Source organism: Mauremys mutica, chromosome 9, assembly GCF_020497125.1.
Source record: "Mauremys mutica isolate MM-2020 ecotype Southern chromosome 9, ASM2049712v1, whole genome shotgun sequence".
Taxonomy (NCBI): Eukaryota; Metazoa; Chordata; order Testudines; family Geoemydidae; genus Mauremys; species Mauremys mutica.
In genome coordinates this window covers 6939982-6966342 of record NC_059080.1, presented here as the reverse complement: position 1 = coordinate 6966342, position 26361 = coordinate 6939982, and the positions used below count along the sequence as shown (strand labels likewise).

At 44.1% G+C, this 26361-nt stretch overlaps 2 protein-coding genes across 4 annotated transcripts in view; both read left to right on the top strand.

Annotated features, from left to right (window-relative positions):
- Nucleotides 1-1426: 1426 nt before the first annotated feature.
- On the top strand, nt 1427-6184 carry LOC123377994. 3 transcript variants are annotated; one of them, XM_045031423.1, is made up of 3 exons: nt 1427-1563; nt 3640-3790; nt 5096-6184. In XM_045031423.1, the coding sequence occupies exons 1-3, from the start codon at nt 1470-1472 to the stop codon at nt 5571-5573; spliced, it is 723 nt and encodes a 240-aa protein (XP_044887358.1). In that variant the 5' UTR covers nt 1427-1469; the 3' UTR covers nt 5574-6184. The 3 variants fall into 3 exon arrangements, with proteins under 3 accessions (XP_044887358.1, XP_044887359.1, XP_044887360.1); XM_045031424.1 differs by having other exon boundaries at nt 1432-1563; nt 3643-3790; XM_045031425.1 differs by lacking the exon at nt 1427-1563 and adding an exon at nt 1967-2160.
- Nucleotides 6185-13540: 7356 nt separating this feature from the next.
- Nucleotides 13541-26361, top strand: part of ATP11C (ATPase phospholipid transporting 11C) — a 113946-nt gene continuing 101125 nt past the window's right edge. Inside the window, exon 1 of the mRNA XM_045030413.1 lies at nt 13541-13951. Coding sequence (XP_044886348.1) covers nt 13925-13951 — 27 coding nt within the window. The 5' untranslated portion in view covers nt 13541-13924. The remainder of the gene's footprint in view (nt 13952-26361) is intronic.

Genomic DNA, 26361 nt, shown 5'->3' with positions numbered 1-26361 from the left:
CCACATTAGCCAAGCGTAGCATTGACCGATTCCACATTCCCACAACACTTGCTCAATACACCCTAGTTAGCAGTTTCAGTAAAGGTCAATAACTATATGCATGTGAAGAACAAATTCTGTCTTGACCCTAGTTGAGGTCATTCTAGGTCAAAACTGAGGCATGCTGTGTGACATTCTGCCCTGGGATCTCTTCCCACTGTTCCCATTGATGTCAGCAGGAGGCAAAAACGCACATCGAAATGCAGAATTTGAATCACTGGGATGGTACTGTGCGGAAGCTTATCTTACTACTGCCTATGCCGTATGTGTTACTAAACTGAGGACTTTAGTTTCCAGGGTTATTAATCCAATACCTTTTACCAATAACATTCACTTGCAAAAATAGACATAAGCAATAGAGATAGCAAATCGGAGGTCAGATCCTGAAGTTTGTTTCATGCTTAAGAACTCCCTCTGAAATTCATGCAAGTTCCGCTTGAATAGGTACGGCTGGATTTAACTCCTAATAATTAGGAATAATGGTTCCAATCTCTGCCTGAACATCATGCCATAGGTTCAGGTCATCTAGCTTTGCCTTTCTGCATAAGGGACAGTTTTTGTTGAGAGATGCTTTGATGACATTTTACTATCCTAAGCATTTTACTATCCTGTGAGCTTTTAGTGAGGTAAGGAAGTAAATAAAGGTTTGATTGTAATGACTGTCTATGTATTGAAATATAAAGTTTTCTTTATTTCTTTGGAGAAGGCAATTCCTCTGGATATGGTTAGGATAAGATAGATGGAGGCTTATTGCATCCTGCTCATTTTAAAAGATATGTTAAATGACATTAGATTGTTTTTCTGCACTTCAACACATTGAGCCAAGTAGGCCCTTTGTTTAACTCCATGGCTAACATCTACTTTCATTAAGAAACAGTTCAGACAGTGGTTTGTGGTTACTCTGTGTATATTCCTAACTGTATGAAAGAGGGCTCTTTCTTAGATACCTATAGATAATTTTCTTTAAAATTGTTACTGACGATCACGGCCATCTTAAAATATCTAGCTTGGTATTGGAACCTAAAACTTGTGCTTTAGTCATGATACCAAAAACAATTCCAACCATTCATAAAATAACATAACTTTGCCTGTTAAATTACAGCTAAAAGTACTGTTCATGGAGTATATTTTATATAGTCCACCAATTATGAGATAGATTATTTTAAAATGAGACCTTTACCAATATACCGCCGTATTTTGTGATAAAGAAAAGTGTATGCTAGATTAACCTAATGATTTATGAAATGCACAGTTGAAAATAAGAGGATTTTTTATACCTTCAGTTTTACATGACTGATTAAATTTTGCAGCTAGCAGTTATGTATGTATGTCAGTGATGTCATAATACTCATACAGTGATGCTAATGCAATGCTTATTGGCCAGCAAATAGAAACCATAGGAATAGCGTGCTTTGGACAAGCAAGTAAGCATGGCTGTTTACACCCTTATTTTTCTGCTGTTCTCTTTTTTAATATGTGGTTGCTCCACAGCTAATAAGAGGGAAACAGTAACTTCTTCTGAAGGTATGGTGCTCAACATGACAACCTGTAATCTAAGGCTGATGTTTGAAATGATTATAAGAATACAGTATTTACAGCAGATATTGACATGTCCATACAAAACACGAATGTTTCACCCTATTTCAGATCTGGTAATGCTCTAAAATACCTTGGAGAGAGCTCCTCAGGAGAGTTGCTGGTGCTTGAAAGTGGCCTTCCCTGTCCTCCTTTCACTGACTTCAGGGACATAGCTGCCAAGTTTTGTGCAGCTCCATGTGTGGCATTTCTCCCTGGTGAGAACAAGTCACTTGTACTCCCAGGTAGTGGGAGCAGGCGTGTGGGGTGGGAAGGCAGGCAGCAGAAAAGCGACTGCACTACTAGTGATAAGTAGGAATTTTCAGGTGATATTCTATTGGGTGTGCCATACTCTCCTCTGGACTATGGTTTGCTGCTGGCTTCTCTAGATTTGCAAGTTTAAAGGTTTCCCAGGGTCCAGCGTGTCCCAGAATTACGTAATCACCCTTTCACCACTCAGATCTCAGGGAAGCTCCAGAACGAATGAGAAATTGAGCCAACTTGCCTGATATTCCTTGGCCTTCTGAGAGGTGGATTCCTGCAAAGGTAGACGGTCTTTTGGATGCTATTTCCCATGTTTAGCATCCATAATAGTGCATGGAAGCACACAATACACAGTATGAAGTTCTGCTAACACCAACTCACACCTCTTTAGGGGGTTAATTTAAAGGGCTTGCAGCCAACAATAGTGTTACCATTTAAATGGACTGAGAGTGTCATCAAGCTGCCATTTGGAGGAGTGAGACCTGTAACCGCTGCAAAACCATGTCATTATCTGAGTCCAGGAGAACCACAAAAGAACTGTCACAGTGTCCTCCTGCTGTTGCAGTGTTGTGACACTAGGGAATGCCCCTCTGCCATGTACATTGGCCAAACCGGACAGTCTCTACGCAAAAGAATAAATGGACACAAATCTGACATCAGGAATCATAACATTCAAAAACCAGTGGGAGAACACTTCAACCTCTCTAACCACTCAGTGACAGACTTGAAGGTGGCAATTTTGCAACAAAAAAACTTCAAAAACAGACTCCAAAGAGAAACTGCTGAACTTGAATTAATATGCAAACTAGATACTATTAACTGTGGCCTAAACAAAGACTGGGAATGGTTGGGTCATTACACCAATTGAATCTATTTCCCTATGTTAAGTTCTCCTCACACTTTCTATGGGCCATCTTAATTATCACTTCAAAAAGTTTTTTTTCCTCCTGCTGACGATAGCTCATCTCAATTGATTAGACTCTGCCTGTTGGTATGCATACTTCCACCTTTTCATGTTCTCTGTATGTATAAATATCCCCTGTCTGTGTGTTCCATTCTATGCATCCGAAGAAGTGAGCTGCAGCTCACGAAAGCTCATGCTAAAATAAATTTGTTAGTCTTTAAGGTGCCACAAGTACTCCTGTTCTTTTTAGGGAATGCTGTGTTACCTCACCAGAACTGGCTCATTCCCTCTCTCTCTCACATCCCTTACTTTTAGGATGGACGAGGGTTCCCTTCTAAGGGCTGGAATGGAAGGGAAGGATATTCCTACTCTAGGAGGATTCAGATTCTATATACCAGTGGGAAAAGGGAATTTAAGAAACTGATTCCAGCATTTTCCACACTCTGGAGTCAGTTTGCTCAGCACTCTCTCCTCTTTCTTCATGTGGTATGTTGGGGTGCACTCCTTTGGTTGGCGCTCTGCTTTCACAGAATCTGCTTAGGACTCAGAAGAGTGACTAATGTGGCAATTAGCTACTCCTTAAGTCCTGAATGGTGTTCTGCAGCTCAAGAACAATGAGTTCCAGAGCCACTGGCTTAGTTATTACAGTAGAATGCACTGTGCATTGGCCTTCATCCCAGTTCAGCAAGAGAGCCACTTACCAGGGTACCAATAAAGGGGATTCTACTATACATTTTTTGTGTTTTCATAATCCAGCCCTGCCACTCCAATGATTCAACCCCATTTTTAACCTGCTACATGCTGCATTTTTAAAGAAAAACTCTGGTAGCGATTTAACACTCTGTTTTTTTATTTAGAAGGCTTCTCAGAAGATCAAGCAGAAGGGGATATTGGATTCATGAAGCGAGACCTAATCATTGCTGCCATGAGTACTCTGTTGATGGCTGTCTCTGTAATCCTGATGTGTTGCTGTTTTCTTCAGTATAAGCTTGTGACCAAGGAAGAAAAGTAAATGTTAAAACTCACTTCCCTCATGAGCCTACGAGTAACAGATCAATCCTAAATATGGGTATTTTTCTACTTAAGCATTCAGGGACTGATTCAAAGCCCACTGAAGTGAATGGAAAGATTCCAACTGATTTCAGTTGTCTTTGGATCAGATCCATAGCAACGAACTTGCATGGTGGTATGAATGTACAGTTTATTAATTGGCCAACAAAATGCTGAGAACAGAACATTACAACAATTGTGTTGCCTTGAAGTTTAGTACTTTGTGATTACTTCAGGGTGGGAAATGTCTAAATCTAAATGGAAGAGGCCACCACTTAGGGTCGTGAGCATGCTCACTACATTCATTAACAATTGTGTTTAAAAATAATTGTCTTGATCTGCTGTCCATCTTCGTGTTATTGCTATTGTATTTTCATTCTGGAAGATAAGTAACAGTGTAATCCGAAAGAGAGTCCTTTAAAAAATGCATGAAGGATTCCAATTAGTGCCACCTTATTTTTAATATGTAACAGAACGGAGATATTCTATAAGGAGAAAGAGTTCTGTCCATATAAAGGCACTAGATCTGACTAGGGGCTGCCAGGCTAAAAATGCTGCTTTTCCATGCAGGGATTTTGCTTGGTTCGTCTACTCAGAGATTAACAGGTTGTAGTGTCTTATTGAAATGCCAAACCATAAATCCTGGCCATGCTTGTGCAGATGTGCAAAGCAGAAAAAAAGGAACAAAAGAAGGAGAACCAGTGCACTATGCAGCATGTGGTTGCCAGAGGGATTTCTACTATGGTACACACCTGTCACTGGATGAGACTATATCTAAAAGGAATGAGGGTGAGACAAAATCCAGAAAATACCTATATGCCATCCAGAGTATGCATGGTCTAGCAATGCTTGCAGTGAGAATGCAGCACATGCAAGAAGGTGCACCCCAGAGTGCAATATGCATGCAACCTGACCGAGCATGCTGCTTATATCCTGCCCTGGTTCTGCAGCCTACCTCATTCAGTGGATCTGTAAGGCATTGCTGTTTTAGGCTCCATTTGGCTGAGAATGCCCAGGTGTGGTCCCTCCTGGTAAAGATCTCTGTTTGTAACATGGGCATCCTTAAGATTTCCGCGATTTTCATGTCATTTTATCATAGTGCAAGATTCAGATTTATTCCTTTTTGCTGTAGATATATCTTATTGGGTAAAAGTTCCGGACAGTTCTTGTTTAAGTGTAGCAAATCTGACTGTTGGTTTTTTAGATCGATAAGTATTATTCTTGCTTTAAAAAGTCAAATTAAAGTGATCCGTACATTTTTAGGATTTTGAAGAAAGAAGATCAGGCTTTTGCCCTCCAGACTTACTCACTGCGCAATGAGATCTGTATTGACCTATCACCAGAACACAAAGCTCCTTCCAGGGTTATGCCATTAGAACCTTCCCAGTGTGAAAGATCAGCAATACAAAGCTTAGTGGGTGATTTGACATTATCAGCCTCCAGTGACACTGTTGGGTTGGGCTATAAAAACAGGTGTTGGTCTAACAACAGTGCGGATTCCACAGCCAGAACCAGAACACTTGAAACTTGCATTTCCACTCTCCCAAAGTCAAAAACACCTTTGCAATGTCATGAGGACTATTGTGTGTGCTCAGGGAGTTCTTCTCCAGCATCTGAAAGCACTGATGTCTGCACATGTGAAGACAGAGAGAAAACCACTGATTCTGCTGCCGCAATTTTTTGCCCTACCACTATTACCAAGGACATAACTTCTAGCAAAAGCTATCCTTATGCCAATTAATAATGGCAATCCAGCAATGGAGACAGAGGAGTTAAAAATATTTTTGTGAGGCTATATCTCACCTGATTCAAATATTGTCCCTGGTGTTGACTTGTGTAAGGTAAGTGGAGGGTCATCTTCACGAAGACAAAGGCATGCAAGTATTTATTTCTGCCTATGGAGAAACCTGATGCTAGAGGAAGTCACACAACTGTAATATTTCAGAAAATCAGAGAACACAGCTCCCACTCTAACCATGTCTTCCCCTCCCAGGAGGATGAAAAAAAGCTGAATTTCCCTCTTCCGACACATCTAGCAGAAGCTGACAGGATTATTTGCAGGTCCTTAGTTGCTGGGCTCAGAGCCTTGAGAAGTGGCCAGAATCCTTGTTCCCAGTGCTTGCAGTTTGCACTGTTGACTGCCATTGTGTAAGAGAGACAGACATAAGGAGTCAAAGGGCTCAGTGTCAGCACGGCCATTGGCCTAAGATTACTGACACCCAGGGCAAACGGAAGTGAAGGGGAAAGCGGCTTGTGAACAAGCCCTTATGCCAAAGAACAACAAAATAGCCTCTCCCCAGCAAGCCACAAAAACTCCCAGCTATTGTAATCTCCAGACAAAGATGAGTCCTGTCAAATCCCAAAGCTTTAAGGCAGTGTTTCCCAAACTTGGGACGCCTCTTGTGTAGGGGAAGCCCCTGGCGGGCTGGGCCGGTGTGTTTACCTGCCGTGTCCGCAAGTTCAGCCGATCGCGGCTCCCACTTGCCACGGTTTGCTGCTCCAGGCCAATGGGAGTTGCTGGAAGTGGCGGCCAATACGTCCCTCGGCCCAGCCCGCCAAGGGCTTTCCCTAAACAAGCCGTCCCAAGTTTGGGAAATATTGCTTTAAGGGAAAACAGACCCCTTTTTAGGAAAGTGAAAGCATCTCCTTCAGTCAACCTTTGCTTCCATTTCACTCTGGCAGTAAGGAATGAAGGAAATAATACCTCAGTCTGCATCCCCAATGGACAAAAAAAGACTGAAAGACATAATAAACCAAGACAAATGACCACTCTGGAGCCTGCAGGCCTGTGAAAATGATCAGGCAAAACTGAGCTGTTACCTTGCTGCCAACCATTTTATGCAGCAGATAAAGATGCTTGTATGAATTTTAGCTGCGTTTGAAGGATGCTTCCTTAGCATATTTTTCAAATTTCTGAGGAAGAGTAATAGGAAAAACATATAGAAGTTCTGAAGACTTTAATTTTAAACATCAAAATTCATACCACAGGGTGCTTTAGGGCTAAATGTACGTCAGTGGCAATATGAGAATTTTTTTTAAAAAGGTACCTGATTGCTACTAGCAATAAAACCTAAACATATGGTGTCAAGGTTCCTTCCCCGCTCTGAACTTTAGGGTACAGATGTGGGGACCCGCATGAAAGACCCCCTAAGCTTATTTACCAGTTTAGATTAACAGTGAGCTGCCACCACCAAGCGTGTTCCAAATCTTAGGAGAAAGCCGCTTGGAACTCTGCCTTCCCGCAAATATTTCCCAAGTCCCTAACCCCACCGCCCACCCTTTCCTGGGCAGATTTGAGATTAATTCCTCCCCCAAAGTCCTTACACCCGTTTTCCTGGGTAGGCTTGAGAGTATTCCCTCACCAATTAGTTCTGGTGAACACAGATCCAAAACCCTTGGATCTTAAAACAATGAAAAATCAATCAGGTTCTTAAAAGAAGAATTTTATTAAAATAAAAGGTAAAGTCCATCTCGGTAAAATCAGGATGGAAATAACTTTACAGGGTAATCAGATTCAAAGAGCCCAGAGGAACTCCCTCTAGCCTTAGATTCAAAGTTACAGCAAAACAGGGATAAACCTCCTTCTAGCAAAGGAACATTTATAAGTTGAGAAAACAAAGATAAAACTAACACGCCTTGCCTGGCTGTTACTTACAAGTTTGAAATATGAGAGACTTGTGCAGAAAGATTTGGAGAACATGGATTGATGTCCGGTCCCCCTTAGTCCCGAGAGCGAACACACCAAAACAAAGAGCACAAACAAAAGCCTCCTCCCCGCCCCCAAGATTTGACAAGACAACTTATCTTGTCCCCTTATTGGTCCTTTAGGTCAGGTGTCAGCCAGGTTACCTGAGCTTCTTAACCCTTTACAGGTAAAAGGATTTTGGTGCCTCTGGCCAGGAGGGATTTGATAGAATTGTACACAGGAGGGTTGTTACACTTCCCTTTATAGTTATGACATATGGTTTGAGTGAAAGTGAGATTGTATGTGGGCATCAGGGGACATATAAATCTAAGCTGGTGACCTGGGTCAACAGAGGCTGGATGAGAGGGAGAGTTAATCCCTGATTCTGCAAAGCACTTCATCACATACTTACCTTTAAGCATACTTAAGTGCCACTGAAGTCAATGTACGTGCTGAAGTGCTTTGGCTCCTGGGCCAGAATCATGTAAAAGCAGCAGCATTAGAAGAGATTCTGGCATGTGTATTATTCTATATGAGTGAAGAGCTGAATAAATTTAACACTCGAAGCATATGATTATATACCAAAATACAAACCTACCTACTATAGTGGTGAGAGCTTCAGGAACAATGTTCTGAGATGAGGGAGGACACTGTATTAATCATGCTGTCTAATCCAAATATAGCTTAAGGGAATGGAGCCTGAGCTCCCAGATTGTTTGTATGGTTGCGGTTTTCCCCACAACAATCCCAGTAACACCTTCACTTTTACCCTAGTCCCTGATATGCCCAATCCCACACTCTGATTTCTGGTGGGCCCATTCTCAAGGAATTTTCTCCCATTGCAATTTTCCCTCACAGGCCTGCCGACGTGGGGGCGCGGGGGGGAAGGGGAGCAATTGCCCAGGGGCTCGAGCGATTTAAAAGAGCCAGAGGGCCCCTGGCTGCCGCTGCTGGCAGCACAGTGGGGCTTAGGCAGGCTTCCTGCCCACCCTCGCTCCATGCTGCTCCCGGAAGCAGCCAGCACATCCCTGCGGCCCCTGGGGAGGGGGTGTCCACACGCTGCCCCTGCCCCGAGCACCAACTCCGACTCCGCAGCTTCCATTGGCTGGGAACTGTGGCCAATGGCTGCTGTGGGGGCAGTGCCTGTGGGCAGCGGCATGCTGAGACCCTCTGGGCCTCCCGCCGAGGATCTGCTGCCAGAGGGGTGAGCCGGTCGCTTTCGGGAGCCACCCGAGGTAAGCGCCAACCCCCTGCCCCAGTCTAGAGCCTGCACCCTGCATCCAAACTCCCTCCCAGATCCTGCACCCCCTCCCTTACCCAAACTCCCTCCCAGATCCTGCACCCTGCACCCCCTCTCATACTCAAACTCCCTCCCAGAACCTGCACCCTGCACCCTTGGGTTTGCACGATTAGACAGTTGGCAACCCTATCGGGGTGGGCATGCGGAAGCCTTGGGTGTGCCGGAAGAGTGTGCCCATCAGCACAGCTGGCAGCTCACTGGGCACCAGCCTGCATAGGCGCAGCACCGCCCAAATGTCAGGCGGACTGCATCCACGTGGGCATGGTTTGTGTGTGCATGGGGGCTCATTGACTGTTCTACCCTGGGTCCTGGAATTGCTGTCAACGGGCCTGTTCCCTCACAATAGACCCAAGGGATTTTTTTCTGTGCCTTTTTTAGGTTGCTTGTCCTTTAGGTGTTCCCTGATTTTTAGGGGATTAATATTACTGTTTATAGAATAAAGCTTATAGGTTAGCCAGTTGATCAGATCAGAAGATAATAAGGTTCTTGTCCCAGAATCAGGCTACACAGAGTCTTGCAAGGACCCTCGGGATGTATGACTCACAATGAGAACAAAATACAGCCTTAGAGACTTCTATTGACATAAATGGAATAGTAATCAACTGGAAAAGTAATCAATCAGAATGAAAAAGGAAATGATACTGTTCTAGAAACAACCGTGAGTAAAGATATGTTGAAATATTATTAATCCACCCTCTAAAATCACCTTGCTATTGTGGCAAAATTTAAAAAAAAGATAAAGCCCTTTAAACAAAATTGTTTAAAAATGCTATACACTTACAAATATTAAGTTCTAGACTTAAGAGTTTCTTGCAATACAAGCCAAAACTTGAGTGAAACTAAATATCCTGGAGCTTTCTGAGGTTTTTGTTTTGCATTCATTGTAACAACTGTCCAAAATACTTATTTTGATGGGTTTTACTTGTGATTATAGCCAGCATGTGCCGCAACACCTATAGTTAAGGTTGCCCAACACTTTCTCTTAAAAGACCCTGTTTTCAGCTGCTTCTAACTTTGCCAAACGTAAACGGTTCAGCCTTAGGCAGACACGCGGTGAGGAAAATTTAAGGCTGAATTTTTGGGGGAAGTTCAAGCTAAAATGGTTGAGCCATTTCTGAGAATGAGCTCGGGGAAAAATATTGTTCTGCCCATTTAAAAAAAACCTTGCAATTGTTTTGATGCGAAGCTCTAGCATCTCCATATTTTGGAACCATGGATATGACATTTGGCAGGGGCAGTGAGCCTGCTGTCAGGAATGTGCCCTTTGCCATCTTGGTGAAAAGTCATCCAAATTTGGCCAGGTTATATGCCTCTGCAAATCTTACTTTGCACCTGCTCACTACAGTCTTGTTAGGGTTTGGCAGCTAAAATCTCTTAAGTTTTTGTCTGTACTGAGCATGCACCAGCCCCTCACAGCTCATTTGGAATGACCCAACTGTGTGTGCGATATCCCGGGGCTGAACACGACTTTGCCTGCAATGGCTCCTCCTGACTTCAAGGCCCAGCGTGGTACGAAGTGCTGGAACTGAGAGCAGGGAGACTCTCTCTTGGGCTCCCGATATCTTGTCAAGGCAATGAGTAGGAAAAGGAGGTGAGGCCCTGGCTCAAGTACAAAGTGGGTAGGAGATGTGGGGAGATTAGGAGCTGGGATAGGCAGGGACAGTGGAAGGGGGAGGATAGGAACTGGAGAACAGAAATGGGTGGGAACTGGGGACAGGGCGGCAGCAGTGAGGGTTTGGTGATAGATTAAGAAGGGAAAGGACGAGGTGGGAGCGAGGGCAGGGATGGAGTAGATGGTGGCGACGCAGGCAGGAGCTGGGGATGGGAGAGATGGGTAAAAGCTGGAGGAGATGGGACAGCAGCTGTGGGGGGAGGGGTAAACGCTGGGACAGGCAATAGGAGCAGAATGACAGAAAGAAGGACAGAAGGGGTTATAAACACTGGAGCACGCTCCTTTCCAGAACATGGAACAGAACCCAGGATTATTGACTCTGAACATTCCTTTGCAATTTAGCAACTAGCTGGGTTCAGTGTGTGTCTCATCCCCCTCTGGTGGCTCACCTACATGATAGATAGCCTTCTGCTGCTACCAGTTGGACTGTTAGGTCATGTAGGACTGTGCTGTGGCTCTAAAGAGCCCAACTCTACTGATCACTCAGGAGTTACTATATTTCCACATGATGGAAATTATGTTTGTTTGCTTTTTAAAAGACAGGATATTACACCCCAAAAACTACCTTAAAAAAGTTACAGTTGCAAACTCAAGCACTCAGAACTTAGGAAATGCTAGAACTATGTTTCCCTTTGCAGCCTTACTTTGGCTTTCTTGTGTATACGCATTAGGATACAGTCTTTAATTACACGAACCCATACTATTTTCCCACTGGGCCCTGCACCCTGCATTTGTACATAATAATATTATAGTTTATATTTTTACCAATAAGGGCAAAACAAATAACTAGAGGGCTTGATCCTGCAATCCTTTACTCACATAACAATACTATCATTATATAGCATTTTTCAGCAGTAGATCTCAAAGCAGGCCCATATCGTTATCTCCCTTTGATTGAGGCACAGTGAGGAAAAGTGACTTGTTCAAATTCACCCAGCAGGCCAGAGCCAGCAGTTAGAAACCAAGCTATCCTGAGTCTTAAGACTGGGCTCTAACCACTACTTGGCCATAGTGATAGCACATTAGAACCTCAGCGTTACAAACACCTCAGGAATGGAGGTTGGTTTTAACTCTGGACAAAACATTGTGGTTGCTCTTTCAAAAGTTTACAACGGAACATTGAATTAATACAGCTTTGAAACGTTACTGTGAAGAAGAAACGTGCTGCTTTCCCTTTTTTTTAAATTAGTTTACCTTTAAACAGCACTGTACTGTATTTGCTTTTGTGTGTGTGTGTGTGTGTGTGTGTGTGTGTGTGTGTCTGCTGCTGCCTGCTTTGTGTACTTCTGGTTCCAAATGAGGTGTGTGGTTGACCAGTCAGTTTGTAAGTCTGACTCTGAGGTTCTACTGTACTTAAGTATATGAAGAACACAGAACAGTTACTTCTGGTAATAAGTATTTTGCTATTTCCCTTAATCTTTTCCACTTTTCTGGATAGTGTTGTGCCTCTTAACGTCAAATGGTCGATACAAGGGTTTGGCACATCTGTCCAGCAGTGCTCATTTGTATGAATAATTTTTAAGCCATGTGTGTAGGCAGGGGCGGCTCTAGTAATTTTGCCGCCCCAAACACGGCGGCACGCCACAGGGGGCGCGCTGGCGGTCGCCGGTCCTGCGGCTCCGGTGGACCTCCCACAGACGTGCCTGCAGAGGGTCCGCCGAAGCCGCGGGACCAGCGGACCCTCCGCAGGCATGCCTGCGGAAGGTCCACCGGAGCCACCTGCCGCCCTCCCGGTGACCGGCAGAGCACCCCCCGCGCCATGCCGCCCCAAGCACGCGCTTGGCGCGCTGGGGTCTGGAGCCGGCCCTGTGTGTAGGCCCTTCAGAAGCATTTCTTGTGTGAGTAAAGCAAGCTGGATGTGGCCCTAGGCCAGTGGTTCCCAAACTGGGGTTCGTGAAATGTTACAGGGCGATCTTGGGAAAAAATCCCTAATGGCGGACAGAGCTGTCCCTAGGGACCCTGGGCAGCACCAGGCCAGCAGCCCAGAGCCCCTGGACTTCCAAGAGCTAAGCAGATCAAAGCAAGCATCTCTATCACACTGAGATTTAAACTTCAAGACTTCTTATAAGAAATGGAAAGGGAGGTGGATATTTGTTGCTGTTTTTTAAATTAAATAGGCAGCTAGTATTGTTTTTTAAATTATTATGAAGAACAAGTTGTTTGCCTGGACTGCTCAAGACCTGAATGCTTGCGTAGGAGGAACTCTTTGAGTTGACTTCTTAAATCCCTTCATGCTGATGAAACATAGGAGCCTTGTCTTATAACAGGCTCATCCAAAGTGATACAAGCTATGCAAGTGAGATCTTGGAAGAGAGTTGCTGTTTTCATAATGTAATAAAAATACTGTAGTGATAAATAATAATTAATAGTAAATAGTGTGTAATAAGCATGTCATAAAAACAAATTTTATATGTCCAAGATCACTGCTTTTATAATTTATACTCAGGTAAAGGAAAAAAATCCCTGGAAATATTCGCTTTTAGGAGGGAGTTCGTGAAACTTGACATTTTAGTGAAAGGGTTTCACAGGTTGTTAAGGTTTGGGAACCACTGCCCTAGGCGTACAAAGAAACCAGTACAGGTACCACGTGTCTATGCTGACCTGAGTGAGGTTGCCAACACAGAGGGTTACAATCGAAAAAACGGATGATGGTTTATTTGTATTTATTTTTTAAATAATCTAAAATTCAGGCAATCTGGCGCCTGTCCCTGCCCTGCAGCAGCTGCCACGTTTTCTCCAGCGGCATCAGCTCTGCTGGAGAGCACGTTTCGAAAGGCTATTTCAACCCTCTCCCAGGTCTGACCGGTAGCCCACGTTTCTGCGCTCAGGCTGGTGGTGAATACTACACATCCCAGGCTGCTCTAGGGAGGGTGGGGACGGTCCCGCCCCGCAGAGAACCAGCCAGACAAAAGCCCTAGGGGGAGGCGCGCTACTGAGCAAGAGAAAGTGGAAGTACGCGGGGCGGGGTGGCTGGGCGCAGGGGCTCGGAGCAGCTTGCAGGGCAGGAAGCTGTGCGCCCTGAGCCTTGGAGAGGTGGGGGCGCTGCGCCCTAGCGCACGGGCCGCTCCCCAGCTCAGGCAGCAGGGCCCCGGGGCGGTGCCCGGTGCCGCCGCCGCTGCTGGCGGGAGGGAGAAGCCGCTCAGTCCCCGGGGCCGTCCCAGCGCCCTGGAGCCGAGCCGCTGGGTGGGCAGCCTGGCTATGGTGCCCGGCTCCCGGCTGCAGCGCCCGGGGAGAGCCTAGCGGCGGCGCCCCGGGAGGCGAAGGAGAGTCCCCAGTGCCGGGCGGCGATGCGGCCGGGAGCTGCGCGCCGGTGACCGTGGTGGGGCGGGGAGCTTGTGGCCGGCCCGGGCGCTGCTCCGCCCGCCGCAGTGGTCCCCTGCAGGGGCTTGTGCCATCGGGCTGCCTGAATCCCCGAGCCTCAGCCGCCGCCTCGCAATGCTTCGCTGGAGCATTAATCGCTTTGTAAGTACAACCCCCCCCCGGCCATGTTCGGGCAGGAACCGCGTCTGGGGCTCATGGAGCCGCTTCTGGGGCGCCTGGCCCCCAATCCCCGGGCCCAGGGCAGTGATGGGACGGTACCTGGCAGCTCAGGGGCTGATCACGCAACCCCCTTCGCCAGCCCCCCCTGGAATGAAATGAAGGCACTGGGCATTGCCCCAGATTAGGGGCTGATCACGTCTCCTCCTCCGGCCCCCCAAATGCGGGCCCGCCAAGGGACAGTGCCTGGGCTCAGCCCAGCAGCTGAGAGCCCCTCCAGATGCACCGACCGGAAGGCACGGTGCAGGATGGAAAAAACAACAAAAACCAGGCTGCTCCCCCCCTCCTCCTCCTAAATGCTGAGTGTCACCTACCAGGCTAGATGGGATTGGTAGGTGAATAATTCCTCCTGACCCTGCAAAAATCATAATCTGACTTTTGATTGTCTGTGCCATCGCTTTCTTTTGTTCCCCCTGTCAGAAGCACATGGTCACCTCCAGTGGTCACTGATACTGAATACAAAGGCTTAATAAGGGGACTTTCCTGCATCTCTTTGAGCCTATGTCTGCAGGTATCACGGGACTAATGGGAGTAGGAACCAAGGCAACTGCATAATGTAGGCATATGCTGTACGTCCACTTTACAGGGCAGGCAAAGGACCCGAAGGGGTCCCGAATGGGAAACCTGTCTTAAGCAACCTCCCAACAAACCAGCAAAAATCGGTTGCCTGGTAGTGGAGGAATTTAAAGGTCAAAGAAAATTGTACCAGGAACCTTGGAGATAATTTACATGGTCATGTAAAACAGGGACTTTCCTTTTGGAGAGGTGTGTGTGTGATATCTAGGAATGTGAACAAGGTTGCTGCAGGGGGCATTGCTTTTAACACCAGGCAGTGGTGTGCATAGGGGAAAAAGCTGAGGTTTCCGAAGCTTGCAGTAGAACCTCTAGCACAGTGCTTTTCGAGCTATCTGATGTGGGGGACCGGCAATTTTTTTTTCCCAATGTGCCAGGGGCCGGTGCCATATTATTATCCTATTCGACGCTCTTATGAGGAAACTCGCCACGACCGGCAGCCGATGGCTCGCGGACTGGCACTGGTCCACAGACCACCACTTTGAGAAGCACTGCTCTAGCATACCCTTGTGCTTGCACAGACAAGGAACAGGGGTTACATTTACATGAAATGTAAAAACCGAGTGCTGAACTCAAAAGTGAGTAAGTTTGGAGCCAGTTTGCTAGAATACAGAGTAACACTGGAGCAAATTAGCCTTTGCAAGCTGTTAGACTGGGTAGTTTTTTTTGCAACAGCTGTTCCTTTCTGCAGAGTACAAATCTGTTATTAATTATGCTCTGAAGTTGTGGGCAGTTGGATTGTGATTCTTTCAGTGATGCGACCAGGACCTGAACTGGACACTTTAAATCTTTATGGAAGAAAATTTCTGATTAGCTAACCATTTACAATACCTGTTCAGGATCTAGGGTGGCTTTTTTTTTTTACAGTTTACTTGTTATGGAAACCTCTTGAAGCTATACTTAGATGATATTTCTTCTTGAATGTTGTGAATCTTTGCTTATCTTTGACAGAATTTCCATTGTTTTCCTGTTTTGGAACCCAGTAAAAGCCATTTACATCTGGCTAGAAGTCCTGCGTCGCTATTTCATGTTTTCAGCATTAGAAACATTTGAAAGCCAAGAAATCCTAAGTTAATGTTGCAGTGGGATGCGGGGAGGAGCGGGGGTGTTAAAATGTCAGTGTGTGGGAAAGGTTCTATGGAGAATCTGAACTCTGACCCAGTATGCCCATCTCCTGTTGGAATTTATGATTTCCTTGTTTACATGGGTATCTGACATGGTAACACGATGTGCTCAATGTTATGTTGTGTGGCTTGCTTGTACTTTCAGAAGCAAGGTGAGCATGTATCATAGTCTCTTATTTTTTTGAAGTGCATTGGGGTGACATTGTGGTATTACAACCCTTGCATATATGAGAGGTCTGATCTAGATTGGACTGCCTTGTTTATAGTAAGGGAGTTGATGGGGAGGAGGGCTATTTCTGGACTGAGTATTGAGGATGACAGATGACACGTTAGTGGGGTTTTTTTTCACTGTCATTGTACCAGCGGCCGTTTCTTGGTCAGCGGCCTGTATGCACTGGGTGGGAGATAAGGTAGGTGTGCATTTTCAACACAGGGTTGAGAGGTTGTTTCATGTTGCAGATGCAGATCGGGTATTTATGGTGGCTCCCTGGATCATTTTTCAGTTGTCAATGGACCTCTGCTTAAGAGAAGAAACTGAGTGAGGCAGTTGTAGAAAAAGCTGTTCTGTTTAATAGACACAATTACAAAATGTGGACAATTACCAGAAGAGAGGCTCTGGAAGTTCTCTGACCTACTGCCCACCTGCCCTCTCCGGGCCTGAATCCCCATTGCCCTGCACCTTATCTAGCCATTTACATTGGCGTAAAGAGGGTGTGAAATGCTACCAGCTCAAAACAGGAATATTTTGTATTTCCTGTACACTACTATAAATTAATACACAAGGTACAGAAAGAGCAGTGGTGAATGGTTCCTTCAGTCAAAACTGTCTGCACATACTCAGAAAGATTCTGCAAAGCTACCTCTGCAGGTGGGGTAGGGACATTAAAATTTGGGTGAATCTGAGCCCTTTAAATAGGGTACTGTATGTTTAAAGGGGTGTTCATTTGTAGTTTTCAGGATGGATGAGATTACAGGGTCAGAGTTAAGGTTGTTAGCAGGACCTGAACTATGCATTTTTGTACTTTATAACAAGTCTTCATTACTTCATAGAAAAAAATGTTTTATAATAAGTCTTTCTGACATTGTCATATTAAAAGCGTGTATATTTTTAAAGAAAATCCTTGTGCATTCGTAATAACTTTGATTAAATTCTTTCAGTCTTAAGAACCAACTTACTCCTTTTGCACCTATGGTGTTTTACGCTCCGGACTTCTTTCTGCTTTGCCAATGAAACTAAATCAATGAGTTTCACCTTCTAACTCTTCTTCAGTTGTTCAAGGCTGCAGTGTTTGCATTGTAAACATTAGTACCTATAAACAACAAAAAAAAGCTGACTTCATGTGACTTAAAACAATAAAAAATTCTATTTTTTTGAGGGGTTTATTTTTTGCATGTCTTTAATTACGGATAGGGTTGGCAAAATTTGATTTTTTTATTTTTATTTTTATATATATATATATATAAAAATAAAAACATTGGTTTAAATTTCACAGTTGGGTCACATGGATTTTAAGCTTTTTTTCAATGTTTATTAAGTTTTTATCAACGTATATTTTTACAGTGGCGGGAAATTAAGTGTGGGTGTCAGTAATGTATTCACAATAGATGTTGATATTCAAAAAGTTAAAGCCTTATAATGGTTAAAACTCAAATTGTCAACATCACATATCAAAATATATAAAGTAAATATCCTTAAATCAAACACTGATAATTTCTGAAGCAGCATTTTTCTTAATGTGCCTATCTGTCAATGGAAATATTTTTTTGTTGGTTTGCCTGTGAACAGTGAAATTTACCTTTACTGATTAAAAAAATCTAATCCTTTCAAGCCTAACAATGGTCAGAGTGCACTAGTGTTCTTAAATTTATATGTTCCTAATCTATGTCCAGATTTGGGGTTTGAATCTGAACAATTGTCACTACCAAGTTTTGACAGACCCCGTCTCATCTGTAAGAGCAGTTAGCTACTGATAATCTCAAGAGCCTGGCTATGCAGCTTAATTTAAAGCAGTTTGTAAAGGGGCCAACCAATAGGTCTGGTAAGTGTGTTTTCAAATAGTGTGTTAAAGACAAAAAGGACAAGTACTTCTGTTCTTTTTGCGGATACAGACTAACACGGCTGCTACTCTGAAACCTATGTTAAAGACCTTCACCTTACCAGTGAAACTGCTTTGAGATTTTCATTGTGACCTCATTGCTTGGGCTGAATTTTGTAATTGCTCATTTTTCCTGTGCAGCAGTAATTGTGTGGAGCCCAGAGTCTTAGCATTATTGCAGTAGACTGTGTCCGTTCATTTAGGAGTGTAATTTCTAGCACAGGGCAGAGCTAACAGAACCGATTGGGATTACATTGGGGTTTATATTCTTATACATGTGTATTGTAGGACAACTGAAGAACTTCTGGAGGCCAAATTATACCTCTCAGCTATAGGTTACTTGGTTAGTAATATAAAATTGTTCCAGAGTTGTTGCTGTTGAATCACTGGACTTAATTATGTTTGAGAGAGTTGAGGGCTATATTTGAGGCACTGGGTTGACAAAGTTTTTGACTGAAGTGTGGCCATAACACAGCAGCTCTGAAAACAATAATGGCTAGTCTGCACATTTTTGTGGTCTATTTTAAATTTATGCCTGAGACATTGGGTTAACTTCATTGCGCAATAGAAAATACGGTTAGTGGTCACCACTGACATTTCAAAACTGTGGAGACAAAGCTGTCAGATCTAGTTGAAATGCACTGAAATACATCTCCCAGACTCTGCCTTGAATTTAACTCCATCTCGTGCCAAATCTAGGAATACTTCTCTGCTGGCTCAACACTTTTTTTTTTTTTTTGGCCATATCAAGAAAACGCTTGCTGGAAGAAGCATCTCATCTGCAGCAGCTGAATTCAACTCAGAGCCTTCTTTTTCAGGGGGCTTTTTATGTAATTCGTTAGCCCTTATGGAATATTCAGGCCAGGTATGATGATTTCTTTTTTTTTCTTTCTTTTTCGGTGGTTGCTTGAGACTACAGTTCTGGAGTGAAAAGGCTTCTTTCAAGAACTGGCAGGCTCGACAGTATCTGTATGAGTGCTGGAGTTGTGTTCGGGCAGACTAGCCATTATTGTTTTCAGAGCGGCTGTGTTATGGGCACACTTTAATCAAACCAGTGCCTCAAATATAGCTCTCAACTCTCTCTCAAACATAATTAAGTCCAGTGATTCAATAGCAACAATTTTGGAACAATTTTATACTACTAACCAAGTAACCTATAGCTGAGAGATATAATTTGGCCTCCAGAAGTTCTTCAGTTTATAATACACGTGTATAAAAATATAAACCCTGATGTAATCCCGGTTGGTTCTGTTAGCTCTGCCCTGTGCTAGAAATTTACACTCCTAAATAAACGGACACAGTCTATTGCAATAATGCTAAGACTCTCTGGGCTCCACACAGTTACTGCTGCACAGGATCGATTCCTGCATTATCACTGGAGGCTGACTTGTACACATTGGTCTTGTTTGTAGTTTATACCAAATAAATATTGTACTGCACTATTAAGCATTCTTTCGCTCCTCTGTGACCCAAATAAAAAAATCAGAATGTCTAATTTATTGACATTAAAAGTTTAAAACAAAAAACCAACCTCCTCCTCCTTCCCCCCTCTTGTGTACCCTCCCACCCCATGCCACCTTTAAAATACAGTCTGTGCGACATCTTCCAGGGATACTGAGATTCACCATCCGTAAGGATGGACTGTAATCTCTCCGACAGAGTGAATTTTTCATGAGTGCAATGTGTTAATTTTTTATAAGACGATCTTAGCATGGTCTTGTTTTTAGTGCTTGGATTTAGGCAGTGTTAGCCGCAGCACTGGTGGATGCCTCAGGCTGCACTGCAACCTCCAGCCTGAAATGACTGGAAGCTTCCTCTAAAGCACAAAGGGAGAAAAAGAATGACTGATTAAAAATCCTGGAATTTTCTCTGATCTGCTTGGCTTGGGGCTCAGAAACGTGCTGGGTACCTACCAGCTGGAAGCTGAACCTACTAGCTAGAGGCAGATGTGAAAGATAAAGGTAGGAGAGGCTCTACCAGGGGCAGTGCAGTGGTGAGGCCCCAGGTGTTGGGGAAGGGTCTGGAGGCTGGAGTTTCTGCCAGGAAGATGTCCCTGGGCACTGACTGTGGGGACCTTCTCCATGTGCTGAATCAGCTTCTGGCTAGAAGGTGTCAGACACATTTTAAAGCTTCACCACTACCCCCAGGTGCTGAAAGGATGAAGGCGCTTTCTCTCTCCTCTCCCAGTCTTCCCCACAGAGAAGGGGTTGAGAGTGGAGACCAGCTTCTTGGCTGCTGTTTTGCTGGCCGGGGGTAGGGAGGTGGTGGTGGGGGTTTGCCATTTTGTCTCCCAGCCGTCTTTCCTTTTGTTCCTTCCACTATGAGTAATTGCTATATTTGCTTCTGCTACTGCTTTCAGTTTTGCCAAGTGGCATGAAACTGATTCTCTTGGTTCCCAGGATTCCGAATAGCAGCAGTGCAACTGGCTGGGGTCTTGCTAGTTTACTCTGCTTGGCTAAGCAATGAGCAGCAGCAGAGGCACTGGAACTGTCTGTGCAGGCTCAGGAAAGCAGCATGGCCATAAGAGAGAGAAACATTGGAAAATAAAAGCCCTGGGCTGCATTGTTCTCTTGAGGTTCTGGCTGCAATTGCAGCCAGATGGCGTTCCTATTAAGGAGTGAGGAAGGTTTCCAGAGCTGGTGCGATGGTGCAGGGCTTCTGTCTGGGTGTGTCTAGTGCCTCTGGGATCCCAGGAAGTGTACTAGATTTTTGAGGCAGGTCCCATAGTCTATTCCTGGAGGGAGCAACATGTGGGGATCTCTGCAAAGAGATCTTCAGAGAGACGCCTCTTCCAGTGCCCCATCCTGTGGGTTCTGGAAACGTTGGTCTTTCAAAAGACTTGCATGTCATGGCAGCAGCACTGCGGGAAAAAATCAGTATCACTATTCAAATGGGAGGAAGATTGTCTGACACGAGGTTAAAGCTACTCTGACAGATGCTGTCATTTCTCAACTAGATGGTTTCTGCTAGAGGCTCATAAATGTCAATGAATATTAAAACCCCATTTTTCACATGCATCTCACAGCTTATATATAATAAGTGTTTCTTCCCTTATCAACATTGAGATTATTGAACATTGAGATAATTGAACTTGAATCAGTTTTCTTCTTGTAGATCAGGGGTTCTCAAACTGGGGGTCGGGACCCCTCAGGGGGTCATGAGGGTATTACATGCGGGGGTGGGTCACGAGCTGTCAGCCTCCATCCCAAACCCTGCTTTGCCTCCAGCATTTATAATAGTGTTAAATATATAAAAAAGTGTTTTTAATGTATAAGGGGGATTGCACTCAGTCTTGCTGTGTGAAAGGGGTTACCAGTACAAAAGTCAGAGAACCCCTGCTGTAGATGTATTCTTATGTAAAGTTTAAAAAGAATGGTAGGAAATTAACTACCAGTAGTAGGAGAGGGTACAGTCAGAATATGTAGTTTATTTTGGAGCTGTTCCACTACTCTGTCTACATATAAGTAGAAGATTTCAGGATTCTGATCTTAATTTTGTAAGTGTAAATTTTGAAGTGATTTTGCTGAAGTCAATGACATCATCTTTGTTAATAAGATCAGAATTAGGCCCAGTACACGGAGGAATCAGATGCACACAGTTGTTAATCTACTTTAAGGAATACCGCCAGCTTGAAATATAATCAGTTTTCAAAAGTGCATTTAAAAGCAGCTTCCAGTACTACACTGGAGTCTCCCTAGGAATGTTTTGTGGTCTTGCAATCATATTTTTCTTAAAACTTGTGTTGCTATGAGAAAAGCCACAGAAACAAAGTTGGAAGGTGACAATAACAAAGTGCTGTCAATTGGAAGAATTAGAGAGAACATTTTTTTTGTTTCTAAATGATAGTAAATTTAGGTCTTAGTGGTTTTTTTTTTTTTTTAAATAGGTCTAAAAAAGAAAAAGAAGTGTCCTTTGAAATAAATTGACTTCAAGGAGCTTTGCACCACTTGTATGAATGAACTTGGACCGTTCTCCTTTTATGGGCAAAATCTTGTTCGCCATATTCTTGAAATCAGTTAGGTAAATTGAATGAGTAAAATAAGCAGGATTGACTCATTATCCAAATCAGATGACTTAAAATGAACTAATGCTGCACAGTGGTTAGGCTCTGTTAGCCATGTCCCCTCCAAAGTCCTACAGCAATAACAGTGTGTTTTCTAGTAAAAGATATTCCCTCACTCACCTATCCTGCAACCAACAAAACACATACTTAGGTCACTGTCTGATCTAACGGTCACAGGTGTAAATGTGGGCAAATTCCTTTGACTTCGTGTTATTTTCAATTTATATCCTGCAAATGACGCTGGACCCTGGCTCCTGAAGTTTTTCTTACTATCCTAAAGACTATGAAACATCTAAAAGTACAGAAGTTGGCATACACATTTTAAATTGACGAATCATCCAGTAGCCAGACTGGTGCTTGAATTAAAAAATAAGTGGACAGTAATTTACAACCACAGTTTATTTTGTCTTAAATTTCACTACCTTGAGTTTACTACCCTGGACTTTTGGGGCATGTTACACTTTGTTGTGGTTGTGCTATGAAGCTATTTCATTGTATAATACCAAATTGATTGGTTTAGTTAAATTGCCTTCTAGGAGTTTTGTTAGTAGTTTCAGAGAGGTAGCCATGTTAGTCTGTATTAGCAAAACCCATGAGGAGTACTTGTGGCACTTTAGTGACTAACAAATTTATTTGGGCTTAAGCTTTCGTGGGCTATGACATACTTTATCAGATGCATGGGTCGAGGTGCATCCGATGAAGTGGGTTTTAGCCCACGAAAGCTTATGCCCAAATAACTTTGTTACTCTCTAAGGTCCCACAAAGACTTCTTGTTGTTTTTGTTAGTAGTTGCGAGGCTTACGTGCAGGGAACTGAGCTCAGAGTTTGACCATCTTAACACCAGTGGTACACTGATGTTGATGGAGTTACGTTACAGTATCTTTTGTGATTTGAGTTGGTGGGAAGAACTGTCTCTGTGGGCTGGTCTACACTAAGGGGAAAAATCGATATAAGATATGCAACTTCAGCTACGTGAATAACGTAGCTGAAGTCGAAGTATCTTATATCGATAACTTACCCGTCCTCACAGCGCGGGATCGATCTCCGGGGCTCTCCATATCGACGCCGCCACCGCCGTTCGCGGTGGTGGAGTTCCGGAATCGATATAAGCGCGTTCGGGGATCGATATATCGCGTCTAGATGAGACGCGATATATCGATCCCTGAAAAATCGATCGCTACCCGCCGATACGGCGGGTAGTGTAGACGTAGCCTGAGATTTACTTTCAAAAACATAAGAAATAAATTAGTGTTTAGCACTAATGTCTTCAAAGAGCCCACAGATTTCCTTCTTAGCCTGTGCTTTTATGTCCATATGTGCCTCTTTTCTATAGTTTAGATTCCTTTGTTGTTGTTTTAGAGTAATATTTGTGCCACTCAATGTAAAGCAGCAGCAAGCCCAACAGCTACCAACAAAACTTTCCTTCCCTCCAAAACCTGCTCCTCTCTCAGCCTCTTCTTAAAAGCCTCAGTAAATAGGCCTTGCCGCATGCCGTGAAGGTCAGCCGACTTGGGCTATTTTGGGCTAAGGTAGAAGCATAGCTCTGTTAAGTTTTCTGCTGTCATTCAGGCTAAAAGCCCATATGCTGTCTCATTGTCTGCACTCAGCAATAGATTATGTTCTAATAGAGGTGTTGTTGTTTTCCGGATGCTATAATAATGAATGTCCAGGAGTGATGCACTGGTGGTTCTCTGATATGTTGCGTGTCTTGCTCACCTTTGGCTGTCTCTTTTTATTGCCTTCTGATACCCTGTCGTTTCTTGCTTTCTTCTTCCAATTTCTTCGCCTCCTCCCTTCTTGTTCCCTTCTGCTTTCTATGTGCATGTAACAGATGGGAATTTTCCTGGAACTCTGTCTGATGTATGATTCACAGCCAGGCTGGCTTCTCTTCCTCTGCACAAAGGAGTAAGTGAAGGTGGAGAGAGTGAAAACCAAGAATCCCTTTAAAAATGCAGGCAGTGGGGCACTCTAGGGTATGCATTCTGACTCTTTGTAGGAGAAGAGTAGGTAGGAGGCCAGTCAGAGCACCCTAGGAATGTAATTATGGCAAAGAAAGCAGAGCCTGCCCTGCCCTGCTGCTTTTTGAGAATGCAGCTTCAGGCAGTTTGAGGTGGGAGGCAAAGCTGCATTTCAGTTTAAAAGTGTAAATGTTCCAAGTCAGAGTGTCTTAACATAAACACATGCAATTGAATAGGCAGGGCAGGGATGTAGTCACTTCTGGTCTGTTTGTCTTTGATTTTTCAGAGGTTCTTAACCTATAGTCAAGGGTTCATCTCAACTAAGCCCTGGTCTAACACTGCAAATTTATGATCAGTATAACATGGCTCAGGGGCGTGGAAAATCTACACCCTAGAGTGATGCAGTTATACTGACCAAACTCCTGGTGTAGACACTCCCGTCGATGACATCTGCGGGAGGTGGAGTACCTACCCCAGTGGGGAAAAGCTCTCCCATTGGCATAGGCAGCATGTGCCGCTGCAATTCCGGAAGTGTAGACAAGCCCCTTATTCTCATGCCTTGTCTTCCCGCTCTCCTAATTCTCAACTAAAAACGAAACCAAAGTTCAGGTCAAAGTTCTGCAACAGCTGAATGTTACAACTTCAGATTTTGCATGTGGCAGACCTTCAGCAGAGGAGAGTCCTTTTTTTTTTTTCTTCCTAAACTTAGCTTTATAATATTTGCTTTTATGTATGTGCAGTAAACACTACAGGGTTTTAATTTAATTATTCCCTCTGCTGGTGTGGATTTGCATAACTTTGCACTGGGCCATATTCTGTAGTCTTTACGCAAGCAAACTGCCCATTGACTTCGGTGGTTCTCTTGCTGGAGTAGGGAATGTTGTATTTGGCTATAGCCATTGGTTCCCAATGGGGGTGAGTGGGTGGATGTGTGTATGAGAAGCCTCCTCTTCCATAGGTTCCAATCTCATCCTTTTCCCCCTAACTTCCCCCATACCATGCCGTGCTTGGTTCAGTATAGTTACTTCCCTTCCCGCCCTTTATGCATTTTCTCCGTGTCCATTGTTTTTCTTTTCTGGGTCCTGTTTCCTTCCTTTTCTTATCCTCTGGTTTCTACCTGTACCCTGCTCCCCAGTCACTGCTGTTTTGAGGTGTACGGAGAGAAGAAAAGAGGGGTGTCATTTGTGTCCCGTGAGGCTGGGAGAATTCGTGTTCTTGCGGCTGAGTTAGAACTTTTTCCCTCCTGTGGTACTATGTCGTTTCTCATACCGCAGTCTTCACCGTAGTATCTGAGTGCTTTTCAGTAGCATGTTAAGCAACATGGTGAACATTTGTCATGTGCGTGTTCTCTTATCCTCTCCCCAGGAGGTGAAGTGTGTGCAGGAGAGTGTCCTGGTTTGGATATTATAGAGTAAGTAAAGTAATGTGTACACACACACACACACACACACACTGCTATATATGTTATAGCAGACGAGGTTAAAGAAAATTCGTGTTCTTGCGGCTGAGTTAGAACTTTTTCCCTCCTGTGGTACTATGTCGTTTCTCATACCGCAGTCTTCACCGTAGTATCTGAGTGCTTTTCAGTAGCATGTTAAGCAACATGGTGAACATTTGTCATGTGCGTGTTCTCTTATCCTCTCCCCAGGAGGTGAAGTGTGTGCAGGAGAGTGTCCTGGTTTGGATATTATAGAGTAAGTAAAGTAATGTGTACACACACACACACACACACACACTGCTATATATGTTATAGCAGACGAGGTTAAAGAAAATTGCTTTCCGCTTAGAGTGGAAGGTGATGAGTTTGTGGTTGCCCTTAATTCAGTAGCCCACTGGCCCAAGCCTTCAGCCATGTATGTGCACATGAACTGTTGCACAGCCAGCTGCATTAGGAGTGGCTGCAGGGCTGGAGTCAAGCAGATAACTCTGAAGCATATTTCAGTTGGGTGGTGTAGAGCTACAATCAAGCAGCTTTCCCTATCTCTACCACCCTTTTCTCTGTGCCTTACCCTCTCCCATACTCCCTCCAGACTTGTCTGGCATTCCCAGGTTGGGAAACACTGCCCTAGGCTGATAAACACAAACTTTAATATATACTGGGCCAAATTGGAGGTTACACAGTGAGATCAAGAATGTAGATGTGGCAGAATTTGGGCCACACAATCTGCATTACTATTAACCTTTTGCTTTTCAGGACTTTTATCCGCAAGCTTGCATGAATGTAGGTTCTTGGTTTTAATTTATACGCAATACTACACACAACACTGTTACAAGAACATTATTAAGGTTGCAAAGTCAAGCACTAGAAGGTTGGGAAATGTCAGCTGTAAGGCCACCTGCTCTAATTCAGTTCCCTTGTGCATCTGCTTTCTGAGACTGTCTTTAATTACATGGTCACGTGCTTTTATCGACAGCCTCGTTTAGTGCATGGGATGGACGGTGCTCGTGTAAATGAAAACCTGTTCAATATGTGGCTTTCTCGTTGTTCAGTGTGTGGCCCCAGGACTTGTCTACTGCCCAG

Excerpts from the sequence above, each read along its gene's own strand:
- LOC123377994 (XM_045031423.1), top strand. The coding sequence starts at position 1,470 with ATGGCTGTTTACACCCTTATTTTTCTGCTGTTCTCTTTTTTAATATGT. Across the intron at positions 1,564-3,639 it reads AACAGTAACTTCTTCTGAAG|AAGGCTTCTCAGAAGATCAA; the intron begins GTATGGTGCTCA and ends TTTTTTATTTAG. Across the intron at positions 3,791-5,095 it reads CTTGTGACCAAGGAAGAAAA|GATTTTGAAGAAAGAAGATC; the intron begins GTAAATGTTAAA and ends GTACATTTTTAG.